Genomic DNA, 14,530 nt, shown 5'->3' with positions numbered 1-14,530 from the left:
CACATTCTACTCTTAGAAAGATTCACTTGTACCCTTGTAAGATAAACCTCAGAAGTGATCCCTCCAATCCCCCTCCCTCCTCCCTCCCTGTATTCTTAGGCTGTTATTAGGTTATAGCTTTCATATAAAAGGTGTAAATTAGTTTCATAATAGGGGTGTGTACATTGGATACTTTTTCCTTCATGCTTGTGATACTTTGCTCAGAAGAACATTCTCCAGCTCCATCCATGTGAACATGAAGGACGGAAAGTCTCCATCCTTCTTAATGGCTGCATAGTATTCCATGGTGTACATATACCACAGTTTGCTGATCCATTCGTGATCGATGGGTACTTGGGCTTCTTCCATGACCTGGCAATTATGAATTGGGCTGCAGTAAAAATTCTGATACAAATATCTTTGTTGTAATGCAGTTTTTGGTTGTCTGGAAATATACCTAATAAAGGAATTGCAGGGTCAAACAGCAGGTCTATTTTTAGTTCTCTAAGTGTTCTCCAGATGTCTTTTCAAAAGGAACATATTAGTTAACATTCTCACTGGCAGTGTAGAAGTGTTCCCTTTTCTCCACATCCATGCCACCATCTCTGGTTTTGGGATTTTGTGATATAGGCTAATCTCACGGGAGTTAGACGATATTTCAGAGTAGTTTTGATTTGCATTTCTCTGATGATTAAGGATGGTGAGCATTTTTTCATATATCTGTAGGTTGTGCGCCGATCTTCTTTAGAGAAATTTCTCTCCAAGTCCCTTGCCCACCCTGAGATGGGATCACTCGTTTTCTTCTTGCTAATACGTTTAAGTTCTCTATGGATTCTGGTTATTAAACCTTAATTTAACCTATTTCTTGACAGTGTTTTGACTTAATGAAACATTTTTGCTCTGCATTTCCTGTATGTGTTTTGTATCTACTTTTTTTGGCTTCAGGGGTTTTCCCTCAAGTTTAATGCTACAGGACCTAGTAAAGAGTTGCTTACTAATTAAACCTTTTCATGGCCCTCCTGAAGTTAAGACTTGGATAATATTTCATTTTACTTCTAATCCCTTCACCTTAGAACACATTATACTTGTTAGTGTGTTGTCCAGTGGTAAGTTACCTCTTCTGTAATCATGCTGATGTTTTCTTGGTCTGTTCCTATCCCGTAAATGGTCCGTAAAGATTTTCAGTCAGAACCCGTGTAAGTGTATCTGGAGCAACTCGGCAGAGCTGTTGGTATAAGAATAGAGGCTGGGCGCAGTGGCTCACACCTGTGATCCTGGCACTCTGGGAGACCGAAGCCAGTAGACTACTTGAGCTCAGGAGTTCAAGAACAGCCTAAGCAAGAGTGAGACCGTGTCTCTCCTAAAAATAGAAAAATTAGCCAGGGATTGCGGCAGGTGCCTATGGTCTGAGCCACTCAGGAAGCTGAGGCATGAGGTCACTTGACCGCAAGCATTTGAGGTTGCTGTGAGCTATGACGCCATGGCTGTCTAGCCCGGGACAACAGAGTGAGACTCTGTCTCAAAAAGATTAAAAAAAAATAATTATATATATATATACACACACATAAATTCTATATATATATTATTTGTGTATGTGTCTACATATAACATACATGTGTGTATATATTTATGTATATATATATATATTTATATATGAAGAAGCTGCAGTGATTAGAGCCACATTTTACCTGTTTAAGAAAAGAAAAGTAGACCAGTAGAACAAAGTAGAGACCCTAGGCCAGACCTGGCAGCTCATGCCTGTAATCCCAGCACTCTGGGAGGGTGAGGTAGGTGGATTGCTTGAGCTCAGGAGTTGAAGACCAGCCTGAGCAAGAGTGAGACCCTGTCTCTAAAAAATAGCCAGACATCGTGACAGACGCCCATAGTCTCAGCTACTTGGGAGGGTGAGGCAGGAGAGTCACCTGAGCCCAAGAGTTTGAGGTTGCCGTGAGCCACAGTGCCACAGCACTCTACCGAGGATGACGAAGTGAGACTCTACCTCAAAAAACAAACAAAAAAACCAAAGTAGAAACTCTATAAACAGAAATTTATGTAAGGTTTATGTAGGTAATAAATGTGGGATTAAATATTGGTGAAGAAAGGAAATTTTTATAACAGTTGATGTAGGACAATTAACTAAATGTTTAGTTAATGTGACAAAGTACATTTCATATGGAATAAGTAGCTCATTTTAAAAATGAAACTTGTGGGATGCAGTGGCTCATGCCTGTAATCCTAGCACTTTGGGAAGCTTAGGTGGGAGGATCACGTGAGCTCAGGAGTTTGTGACAAGCTCGAGCAAGGGCGAGATGTCTTCTCTACAAAAAGTGGAAAAAATTGGTGGATGTGGTGGTACACACTTTTATCCCCAGCTACTTGGGAAGCTGGGCAGGAGGATCATCAGAGCCCAGGAATTTGAAGCTGTGGTAAGGTATTATGGTGCCACCGTATTCTAGCCAGGGCGACAGAGCAAGACTGCACGTGGGTATTTATGTTGCATAACAAAAAAAGCAAGGAAATAATGTCAGGTTTATCTAAGTGTGTGTATATCACAGGTATTGTCTTTGCCTCTGTATTGGCATACTTTTATTTCATTGGTATTCCTTAAAACTAGAAATTTATTAACGAATGAAGAAAAAAACTTTAAATCTTCATGATTGGATTTCATCACAAGTATTATTTTACGAATAAATTACGCTCTAAAACAAGAGAGAAAAGAAAAACTATAATTAGAGGAGAATGCATACCCTGCTGCATCTGTATTCTAAAGTTATAATAGGTGTTTAAGAAAAGAACGTAATTATAAAAAGGTAATTGCTGAAGTAAGTGCAGTACTTACATGAAAGGTTGGGGGGAGACTTTGAATAAAGAAAGCATTGGAACTGAATTTTCAGAAAATTGGCAGAGCTTTGTTTAAAATAAGAATGCCACAGTGAATGTAAGTACTCAAAACTAGGAAAATATATTGGCATACAATTAATTTTTTTCAATATGCAAAATTCTATTAAAACATCGAAATTTGCCAGTGGCTATCTGTGGGTGATAAAATCCTTTCAATTTTATAAAATTATGATCTATACCATTATAAGCAGGAATAATGTTAGTAATTAGAAAACAAATATATATTAAAAGAAATAATGAAGACCAGAGGGGTAGGTCACCTGTGAGCTTAAGGAAACTTGTGACCTTCCTAGTCCTTACCTGTAGCCTTTTGACCGACAACAAATACACAGAGCAAATCTTTTATTAACAAGCGTGCAGCAGAGAAAGATGAAGCTTTTCTTACCTCCTCTGGTGCTTAAGAAAAGAACAATCTTGAAGTCGGAAGGCCACAGTTTCCCCACATAGCGAGCTTGAAGATGACTGAAGCAGTGCTCATTTAAAGAAAAATAACCAAAACATTTAGAAAGTCAACATAACTACTGCCAAAATAAACCTGGTGCCTTAGTTGGAAAATAAGCATTCCTTAAAAATGGAATGAGCACCTTAACCACCAGCGAGTCCTCAAACTTGGAGAAGCTAGAAATTGGGTGCACTGGGATAGAATGCCTGCTCTTTTGGCGAAGCGTCCTAAAACGACCAATATTGGCAATGATGATTTCATTGTATTAGTAGCAGGAAGCCTGCTAAAAAGCACGTAGGGTGGTTTTCTAAGTTTTTTTATTCTTTAGGCGCCAGAAAATGTGCTATAAATTGTGTGGGGTCTCTTATAAAAACAGGTTTTCTCTCCCATTGTCTGGCAGTGTTTAAATGAACGAACTTTTGAAACTTCTGTATTTAAACTATGGCTAGGTCCGTGAATCAATTCGTTACCGTCTTCCTCTCGGTCACCTGGGGATCGCTGGATCTGTGCCATAGTTTTGCTCATCGCTACTTAAGTTTTTCTTCCTTCTAAGCCATGTCTATGAAGTCCCATTTGTAACATAGTTTAAATCAAATTCATAAGTATCAAAATTTAAAAAAAGATTTTCACATGCACCTAAGAGCGAACTTGGGAAACCAGTGATGAACTTTTTTGTAAGTAGCCACGAATGACATCTTAGTAATCTTAAGTTTTCCATCCTATGCGTTGTGGGTTGACCTGAGTTGAAATGCAAGGTACACGTTCAAAAATTTTCTTTGAAAAAAAGACGTTTAATAATTAAGAGTGGTGGAGGGAGATACATGATCAAAAAAAAATTTTTTTTTAAACATTTAATAATGAGGAGTGGAGGAGGGGATGTTCGCTTTTGGAAAGGGTAGTCGCAAAAGATTATATTTTTGAAGTAGAGGATCTCCCCTGAGGCTTAGGACTTCCCACTGCAGGCTCTATGCTTTATATGCAAGCAGGAGCTGAGTAATTTGAAACATGAGAATCAGTGAGATGTCGACTCCTACATCATCAATAACCCAGCGTTCTTTCCTTAAGCAGTTAGCCTTTGCCTTGGTTATTGAGACCTGGGGCTTCTTGGCGAGGAAGAGTGACATTATTTGTTCTACATCTGAAACTGGTTTATGTCTGCCTGCAACCAGCCTAGCGACATCCAAATCCCTTTTGTCTGTGAGTGAGTCGGAAATAAATCTGGGTGATGAACTTGACGGCTACATCATCGCACAGCAAATCTTCTCATTCTTATGAAAGTGCTTCTATTATGTCATTTTTTTTCAGGATGAGAAGGAAAAATTGTCGTCATTATTTCTTTCCTCCTGGGCATCATAGACATTTTTCTATTATTGTAAGTTAAGAAAAATTATAGTGCCAGAGAAGATCACTTCCCCCTCCTCCCCCCACCCTATCCCTGACCAAGGATCTTTATTTCCTTCCTTATTGAATTGACTGAACTTTCTTTTCCCGTGGCCATTTCCTTTATGGAATTTTTTATGATTTTAGCATTTTAATCAAGCTTAAAGGATTGCATATGTACCATTCTCTTCTAGAAGTAAATCTACAGACGCAGTTGTTTTTATCTCCTCTGTGATTACTTTTGATATTATTTGGGTAAAATAGTGCAGGGCAAAGAGGCCAAGAAAACTCTAATGTGAATCCGTTGGATATTTGCTTGTTTTTGACCTTGAGTCAGTCAGTTATGCCCAGTGAGCTGCAGTTACTTCATTCCTAAAATGAGATTGATGTTATTTGCAGTGTGGGGATAGTGTAAAGGTATAAAGATAACGTATTTAAGATGTTAGTAGGTATTCAATAAACTTTATTTGGCAGATAGCTTGATGCAATGGAAAAAACAAACCTTTGCGCCCTTCAATCCTTTCATAATAGGAATATTAACTATCCACATGCAAGTCGCCTGTCATTCCTGAGCCTTCCTCACCATCCATAAAATGGGCGTTATCGTCCCTCTTGTGGATTAGAAATGGGAAATGTAAAGCTGTGACCTTGCCAGGGCCGGGGAGCTTCCAAGTGTTTGTTCTCGTGTTGTTTCTTAAATCTTTGAGTTGTCCTTTTAACTTACTTGGATTTATCCATGATTGTGTTCATGCGTTTTAGGTTTTGCCTCTTGGTTTTATAGACCCTTTTTGTGTTCTGTTTAACCTTAGAACTAAGGAGCATCTTCTGTCTCTCATATTTCCCTCTTAAGAACTGAATTATGTGCACCTATGAAGCGTTCCTCAGGGTCAGCCACAGATGACCATTGCTCTTCCTTACTCTTTTGATTGAATAGATAAGACCCAGGTAAAATGAAATCAGCCTGCTGGCCAAAGTAGCACAAGCTGGAAAACAATTTCCTATGGAGGTGGGGGGTTGTGTCGTGTTGGCAAGTTTAGGATGATTCTCTACCAGATGGTTAAGGCAACGTGCTGAGAGCAGGTGGTCCTGGGTTTAAATCGCAGCTTTGCTACTTTATCATATGCTTAGGATATTTTAGTGTGGTGCTGAGCCTCTCTGGTTCCCAGTTGTTTTTGTAGCCCAGGCCAACTAGTAACATGCTTTAATGAGTCACAAGATACATTTAGAAAACAACTACCATAGAAAATTAAAAAAAAATTCATCTCGCAAGCCTATTACAAAGAGTTGATGGTGGTTAAGTGAGGTAACACGTTCAAAGGAGGCTAAGTAAGAAAAATTCTATATGCCTGAAGGTATGGGACAAGAGGAGTGGGGATAGAAGACAGGCATTTGCTCCCCACAGCTCGTGACCCAAACTTACTGTAAACACTCAGTTAATGATTGTTGTTATCCATATTAATGGATGGTTACGCGAGGTTTTTCTGAGTCGTAATGAGTAGTGCTAAGGAGGCTAGTTATTTATCCGTTTTCATAGACTTGCTGAGATGCAATACTGTGTTATGTACAGCCCTTTAATATTTCCTGTTTCACAAGCTTTACACATTAACAAGTTGTTTATGAGTTCTAACAGAAAAAAATGGTCCGGCCACTAATTCTTTAGCACCTTAATGTTTAAGATAGATTTTAATAAGAGATTTCTGACATGGAGAAAAGCTAATACGCTCTCTGAAATGATTTTTACACTTTAACAACTTCAATCTTACAAAGATTTAAATCTCAAACACACTCTGGAATAAGGGTTCTCTCATACTTTTTTCTGTACTAAAGACATACTGTTATTCTAAATATTAATTATATTTTTATAAATGAAAAGTAGAAGCTATATTAAAAGCAAAGTTTGCACAGCTTTCAAAAACTTTGAGCACTAGAAAAGCCAAAGTAGGCCAGGAGCGATGGCTCATGCTGGTCATCCCAGCATTCTGGATGGCCAGTGCAGGTGGATTACTTGAGCTCAGGAGTTTGAGGCAACTCTGAGCAAGAGAGAGACCCCCCCCCTCTGTACTAAAATTAGGGAAAAAAAACTACCCAGGTGTAATGGGGTTATGGGGCACACCCGTAGTCCCAGCTACTCGGAAGGCTGAGGCAAGAGGATTGTTACAGCCGGAGAGCTTGAGGTTGCTGTGAGCTATGATGCCATGTACTCAGTTTACGGTAACAGAGTATCAAGATTCTATATTAAAAAAAAAAAAATCCAACATGGAATTTCAGGTTGATTCCTCCCTGGGGAACCAGGGCTCAAGACCATTTTCTACCTGGCTGTGTAAGCCATTTGAAAGATAAATATTTGTATATAATTTATCATTAATTGCTTTAAATTTTCTGTACTTTAGGACTTGTGCATCTTTTCTGTTGTGTAGATCATATCTAGTTTTGTTTTAACATGAAGAGTGGTTCACATGTCCTAGGAAAAACTACTCTCTGCTTTCTGGGAAATACTGTTCAGCACTTCTAAAACATCCATTTGACAGTGTGCTAGTTTTTATAGAGGCGTTAAAAGCCCAATAGTTATCACAGGAATTTATGGAAATTAAAAACAGATATATTCCTAATCTGTCATTTTAACAACTAGAAACATCTCTGTGTATTCCATGCCACAATTTGGTCTTTGCTTAAGTATTTCCCCTAAACATTGATTTAATCTTACCAACTTGTTAAACATATTTTAAACTTTGAGGAAAAATCAAATATTTTTCACTTACAATTTTTATGATAGTATAAAGACTGATCATAGCTCTAGAGAGATGTCTAAGTTAGAGACATACATTTGTGTGCTTATTACTTATTTGTCAGCAATAGTTTTTACTAACCAGTCAAGCAAAGGGCATTCCAAAGGTCCGGAGATTCAAGCCCATTAAATTCATCAGACGTATTTGTCGTGAGAGTACTGTGTTAATACAAACTAAATATGATTAAAACAAAAATGGTTGCAGCCAAAATGTACATCCAATGGGGGTGATACATGTAGGAAAAGCCTCAGATTATGCTTCTGAAGAAAACTATCATAATTAGGATTAATTAAGCTATCAAGGCCTGTCTGGAAAATAATGAAGTTACCAGTCTATCACTTAGTCTCAGAAACCAAGGAGTTATCTGCGTTTGCAGTACTTAGTAAACTACAAATTTAACTTAATTATACAAATTATCTCAAGTATGGGTTTTCCCATCAGTTGAATATTCTTCCACATAATGATTATACAAGAGAGAAGAAAAGGATGATAATCGGGCAACTGATACACGCTTGGCTTGCTTTTCAACTTTTTTCTCCTGGTGGGCTGTCATAAAATGAAATAGGGTAGCTAGAAAGTGTGAAAGTCATGACTAATAGCTGAGAGACCTTAGACTAGCTTTGTACAGAGTACTCGGCAGGCTTAATAACTCTCATGTAGTCACTGGACTTTCAAACGAACAGGCAAATAATTTCTGAAAGACCTGAAAATTCAATCTCAAAACCTAAATATTTTTAATATTTATTGATTCATTTATTTATTTGTTTTGAGACAGAGTCTCACTATGTCGCCCTGGATTAAGTGCTGTTGTGTCACAGCTCACAGCACCCTCAAACTCTTGGGCTTCAGGATTCTCTTGACTCAGCCTGCCACGTAGCTGGGACTACAGGCACTGGCCACAACACCGGGCTATTTTTTCATTATAGTTGTCATTCTCATTTAGCAGGCCTGGGCTGGATTCAAACCCGCCAGCCCTGGTGTATGTGGCCAGCGCCCAAACCACTATTTATGGGTGCCGAGCCCCTAAATAGTTTTCGTTCTTTCAATTCATGTAAGTTGTAAGACCTTGGAGGAATAGGATCTTACAGTTTTTTATATAATTCCTACATGAGAGTTCTCTACTTACTAGTCTCTAAATACTTCAATTTCTAAATGAATAAATGAGTGCAAATAGGACAGAACAAATGATTATACAGAACAATGAACAAACATATCTAATAAAAGAAAAAGTGGTGATGGAAGACACTTGCTTGGGGAGCCGATGTTCCTGGGTTAAAAATCATAGCTTTACTACTTATTCAATTTTTGACTCGAGCTGGTTTTAAGTGGAAATTGTGATGCGTTTTCTGGCAATCAGAGAAGAAAATTAATGAAATAACTTGGCACACCTTGGAATTTCCTTGGAATATAAATACGACAATAATGCTGTTGCAGATGCGTATTCTTAGTTTGGGCGTCTTTCCTCTCTCCAGGTGAAGCGTACATGCGATTGAGCAAGCTCCCTGAAGCTGAGCATTGGTACATGGAATCTCTGAGGTCCAAGACTGACCACATCCCTGCCCATCTCACCTATGGGAAACTGCTGGCTCTGACAGTGAGTAGCTTCTTACCCTGCAGAATTCAGGGTTTTTTTTGTTTTTTTCATGCAGACTGAGATAGGGTGTGGAGTATTCTTTTTTAGCCCATTAAACTCAGGTAGCTAGGATATAATGATGGTGATACAATGATAGAACTCTGCCCCCAAGATATAGAAACATGTATTACTTTGCGTGTGGGAATTGGCTTAGGCAAGTTACATCATTGTGTTACATCAGGATCACAGTGTCCAGCCTGTAAGCGGATGGCCTTATGCAGGGACTGTGAGCCTGGATGTTCAAATGGAAAACTCCAAATATGCGATTTCACAGTAGAATCTTCCTAATATCAGTGTTCGCACAAATATTTTGTTCCACAATCCAAGGGTAGCCCCAAGTGAGCTATAATTCAGATCAAATCTGATTCTTTCGAATAGCTGGCCTCGTGTAAATCTCTGTATCTGCTAGAATTCCTTCGGGTTGAAATCCTTCTGTAGGAGAGGCAGAGCCATCAATTGACTGCCTGCTGTGTGACACGCACTCTTGGAAGCTGCAGTTCCGAGAAAGCGGGGTTAGTTCAAAGCATAAGAAATTGCTAATAGTCTGCCATTATGAACAACAAAATTGATTATTTTATTTAATTCGAAGTAATATTAATGTCTTTATTTGACACAACAGGGAATGGTTTAAAAATTTAAGTAACTTTTCTGTGCTTCCATAACTGATAAGTGCCAGAATTAGGTTTTAATCTTAGTGCAAATCTAGTATCTACATTAGTTTAGTTACACGCCCTGGTATTTCTTCAATATTAATAAAAAACAAATAAATATTAGATACACATTTAAAGCTTAGCCAAACTCAAGTATTTAAGAGATTTTGCCAGGAGCCTGAAGTGAAGATAGTAATTGTATATTAGAGCAGTCTGTAGTAGGCTGATCCTGCAGCTCGTTTATGTTAGGGAATCCAGCGGGAAGGGGGTTTGTGTTTGTTTTCTTTCTTTCTGGAATAGGAGACAAAGCTTTGGGCCAATGCAAGGCCAGGAATTAGATGCCTAAATAAAGCAGAGGAAATTCATACCCTCAGTGAGAGGATAAAACAGGATAAGTTTTCCTGCTGGTGTAAGGAGGCAGCATGAGTTCTACCTGTTTTGGAAGGTGACCTGAGTAGGGGATGAAGTCTCTGCTGGGGATTTGTTGTTGCCGTACCCCCTTTACCGAACTTGGGGCTTTGCATTGACCTACATGATTAGGGAATGCCTAGCCCAAGGAATGAAATAAAAATTAGGCCACCATAAACCCTTGCTAAAGAAATTACCGAAGATATTCTGCAAAAGAACACAGTTCTAGAAGGATTGATAGAGTGAGGTGGGTGATCGTGTGGGTAAATCAGAAAGCTGTTAATGAATAAAATATTGAGAAAGAAAACACAGGAATAATCAAAATAGGAGGGGAGACCCGTGGGTAAGACATTTCAACTGAACTTTGAAAGTCAGCAGTTGTGAGGGTTAAAGTTTGTCAGAGCAAGGACAGGACAGTCTGGAGGGGCTTGGAATGGGATGACAGTGAACAGAAGTCTGGCTTATTGCAACTAAGCCTGAAGAAACTCGAGACGCGGAGGCTGAGAGCTGCTGGCATAGAAACACTGGGAGTTAAGGGGCACAAAAGGGGGAATCAGTTGAAACCAAGGAATGGAGCACTAAGAGCTCGCCTGTGCTGATGCCAGCAACCAGGTGCCCACCTCCAGGACAGGAGAAAGGGATTCACAGTGGTAGAGCAAGTAAATAAGAGAGCTTCTGGACTTGGGAACAGCCTTCTCAGTTGAGGGTGGGATGAAGAGGAGACTGCAGAGGGCTGATTGAAGGTCCTTCCCACGGAGCATTCAGATCCTTAATGCCACCAATGTAGGGCATATCCCTCTCTCCCCAGCACATCCTTCCTCTAGATCAGAATTAAACAGTTACCTTAACCTTGCTAGAAATTGCTGAATTCAGAACTAGAGAAACTAGATTGCTGTACAGAAAAGATTTTTGAATACCTGAGTTTAAAGATGCCCTATGAATGATTGTCTCCCAAACCAGACACAGAAGAGTGGATCTGTCCCATCTAGAAAGCTCATCTATGCTTTGGGAACTTGATTCAGTTCCTACTAATTCTAGTGTAGTTCAATGACATGGGAAAAAAGTTTCCAATTTCTGTCCTGATAGAACTAAGATTTACACAACTCCACATAAATTGAGAGTTCATATACCTCTTGCCCCAATGGTTGTCTAAGTGTTCTTACAGAATTCAAGTGGCAACATTATAAATTGTGTAAAAACATTTTAAATTGTTTCCACTTGAATAATATTGATAAAACCCATCTTCAAAAAATATCTGTCAAAGTTTCCGATTCCTGATTTACCTTCTTTCCCCCCCCCCAAAAAAAAAAAGTTAGATGAAGAAAGAAAAACATAAGCTTTGAACGTATATGATTCTGAATATGCCGAGACCACGACAATGGATTTAGAGGCCATGTGGTCTTTTTCAAATTTTCAAGCCTGAATATTTTTAAGTTCCTTGTACCAAAAATATGATTTTTAAAGACTGCTTTATTCTTTTCAGAAGGCTTTAAAAGAATTTAAAAGTTTTAATTTACTGAACCATATGGAAGGGAAGGAAATACTCTCATACTACAATCCAAAATTTTAATTCTCCCCCTACCCAAGATTGTTATAGTTTCCGACTTGCTGATTAGTTGAAATACAAACCCTATGATGGCGAGGCTCAAACACTCATGCCAAGCCCCACAACCCTCTCCAACAGTTTCTTTCTAAATTACAAGATCTGGCAAATTTTGATCCCTATGGATTGTCCTTGTCTAATTTTGGGTTTCTTGGCCTGCTAATAGGCCATGGACTTATTACAGCATTGGAAAGGTGGAAAACGCCACACATTTTGACTTCTGAATACTTAAAATACGTGATAAAATTGAACTGGCTGCCGGTCCCAAGAGAAGAGGAATAGAAACGCGGTGGTGGTTTTCCCCTTTCATCAAAACTGACCAAAGGCAAAATCTGTAAAAATAACATGGAATTGTGTGAGACTCAGACTGCAGAGGAGGATGGTCATGTAAGAATTATGTTTTTGTGAGACAAATTGAAAGAAAAACATCATTTTTTATCACAGTCAGTGGAATGGTTCACTCAGTATATTTTTTTTTTTACAAGTTTTTCTCTAAGAATTTGGATAATATTCACAGTATTTCCAAAAGTTCAAAAGGATTTAGGGTTTCCTAGAATGGTAGAGACTATAGATCAAATCTTTTTAATTCTGCTGCCAGAAGCGTCCTTCTCGCTCTTTGCCTGTTCAAATTTTATTTCCCCTGTGAAGTCTTGCCCGACCCTGTCCCACGGTTATTTTTTTCTCTCTCTGTACTTCCTTAGCACTGGTCCATCATAAGCATTTCCACAGTGAAGGACAGGCATAGATGTATGTCTGTCTTTTGACACTAGACGTGGGGCAGGGAGCACGTCTTCACTTATTTCTTTAGTATATTAAATTCACTGCACTATTAATTATCTCTCTACCCTTGTACAGGTTACGGTTAGTAAAGGACTGGAGTCATGACTTCTTAAGATTTTTATCCTTCTACCCTGGTACTCATTCCCATATTAACCCCTTTATTTAATCAACGCACTTATTGAGACGTATTACTCATGCTGGATATTGCTTTAATCCTCAATGATCATTGTGAAAAGTTCAGTGCCTGACTATAGATGGACACTGAGTCATCTTCCAAAACCCTAGAAGGGGAGGTGGGCACAAAAGGCTGTGCATCTCTTAAGTTTCTGTATCTGGCATATGTTACATCATAGAAGTTTGATAATAACCCTTAGAGACTATTATCTCCTTCTTATAAATGAAGAAACTGAGCTTCAAAGATTTAAGGAACATACCCACACATTACTTAGCTATTAAATAGTAGGTAGTAGGATCGAATATAACCTCAAAATTAGCTGTCATTAATTTTCTTTCCATGCTAATTTTGAGTTTTCCCAGCCTTGGAATACCTGATTGAAGACTAGAGAAGACATTTTTCCCCTCTTCTCTTTATAACTTATTTCTAGATATTATCTACCTTTTAAACACTAGTCTAGTTGGAAAGATTTGTTATATTAGGCATGATAGGTCATGAACATACTATATCAGTTTAGACTATTGGCATTTTTAGTTCCTACATTATACCTTTAATAAAAATATTCCATACTCTCCCCTGGAGAATAGTGCTGCATTAGAGTTACTGAAGGCTCCATATTTAAATATAGTTGGACCCATGGAACTTTCATACCAATGTCATGTCCAGTTAAAATACTAGACATGAGATGAGTTTGATTGCTCTGCCTAAAGTTGTGATTTATTCCTTGTTTCAACTTTTGTTACCTAGAGCAAATGCCATGAATTTAAAGTTGGGCAAGCCTTAAGAGAGAAGGGAAGGACTAACATTTCCATTAATGTGGTCCATTAGATGATTTTATAGTTATTTCTAAAACCATGTGTGTTCTCTAGTTGTGTGCACTTACTTACTTAGATTTTTTTTTTGTCTTCTTGTCCTATTACATTTATTTGAGCCAAATATTTTTCAGTTTTTGAGAGCTAGTAAAATTAATATTGACTTAAATTATAGTAAAAGTTACTTGGCTGTAAGGTTATTTTCCAGATTCAGGTTAGTAGGAGAGAAGGCAGGATATACTAGACTCTGCAATAATTCTTGATACAGAAAACCTTTATTTTGGCTACTGCATGAAATCTTGGAGCCAGACTTCTGTGTCTAGCCAAAGTTAATTGGGCCACATAAAACTACAGTTGTGAAAGTACTTGAGATCCTACAGAAAGGCCCCATATTCTGGGCCAATATGATGTCTGCATAGTTTATCTGGAAGTGCAAGGCTGCATGTTTCCAAGGTCTTTCATAATTATTATTACTGTTATTATATAGAGTTAAGATCTTTTTTCTATTTGACACTCTCCAGAGCAAGGCTGTTTCCATGTTATGTGTTGACCAATATTTGGATTGTTTGGTTTCCTTATAATCACTATAACTCCATGTTTAGATTGGAGAAGGGAACAAAAGGTAATTTTTCCTGTGACTTGAACTGAATGATTATTATGGGTATGTCTTACTCAAGTTGCAAAATGTATTCTCTGAAAAGGGGACGCATAATGGCTATATCATGCCACTGAAATAGTGGAAGAGATATAGAAGGAATCTTAGGGGAGGCGCCTGTGGCTCAGTGGGTAGGGCGCCAGCCCCATATACCTAGGGTGGCGGGTTCAAACCCAGCCCTGGCCAAACTGCAACAAAAAATAGCCAGGCGTTGTGGCAGGCACCTGTAGTCCCAGCTACTTGGGAGGCTGGGGCAGAAGAATCGCCTAAGCCCAGGAGTTGGAGGTTGCTGGAGCGACTCTGCTACACTCTACCAAGGGCGAAAA

At 38.6% G+C, this 14,530-nt stretch overlaps 1 protein-coding gene across 2 annotated transcripts in view; it reads left to right on the top strand.

Annotated features, from left to right (window-relative positions):
- The window catches only part of TMTC2 (transmembrane and tetratricopeptide repeat containing 2), a 420,683-nt gene that overhangs the window by 257,628 nt on the left and 148,525 nt on the right, over positions 1-14,530 (top strand). For both annotated transcript variants that reach the window (XM_023509446.1, XM_012814184.1), the window contains one exon: positions 8,961-9,082. In XM_023509446.1, the coding sequence (XP_023365214.1) occupies positions 8,961-9,082 (122 nt within the window). The remainder of the gene's footprint in view (positions 1-8,960; positions 9,083-14,530) is intronic.

Source organism: Otolemur garnettii, unplaced genomic scaffold, assembly GCF_000181295.1.
Source record: "Otolemur garnettii isolate 467f Iridium unplaced genomic scaffold, OtoGar3 scaffold00007, whole genome shotgun sequence".
Lineage (NCBI taxonomy): Eukaryota > Metazoa > Chordata > Mammalia > Primates > Galagidae > Otolemur > Otolemur garnettii.
Note: the sequence above shows the minus strand (reverse complement) of the source record. Positions and strands in the feature narration are given on the sequence as shown.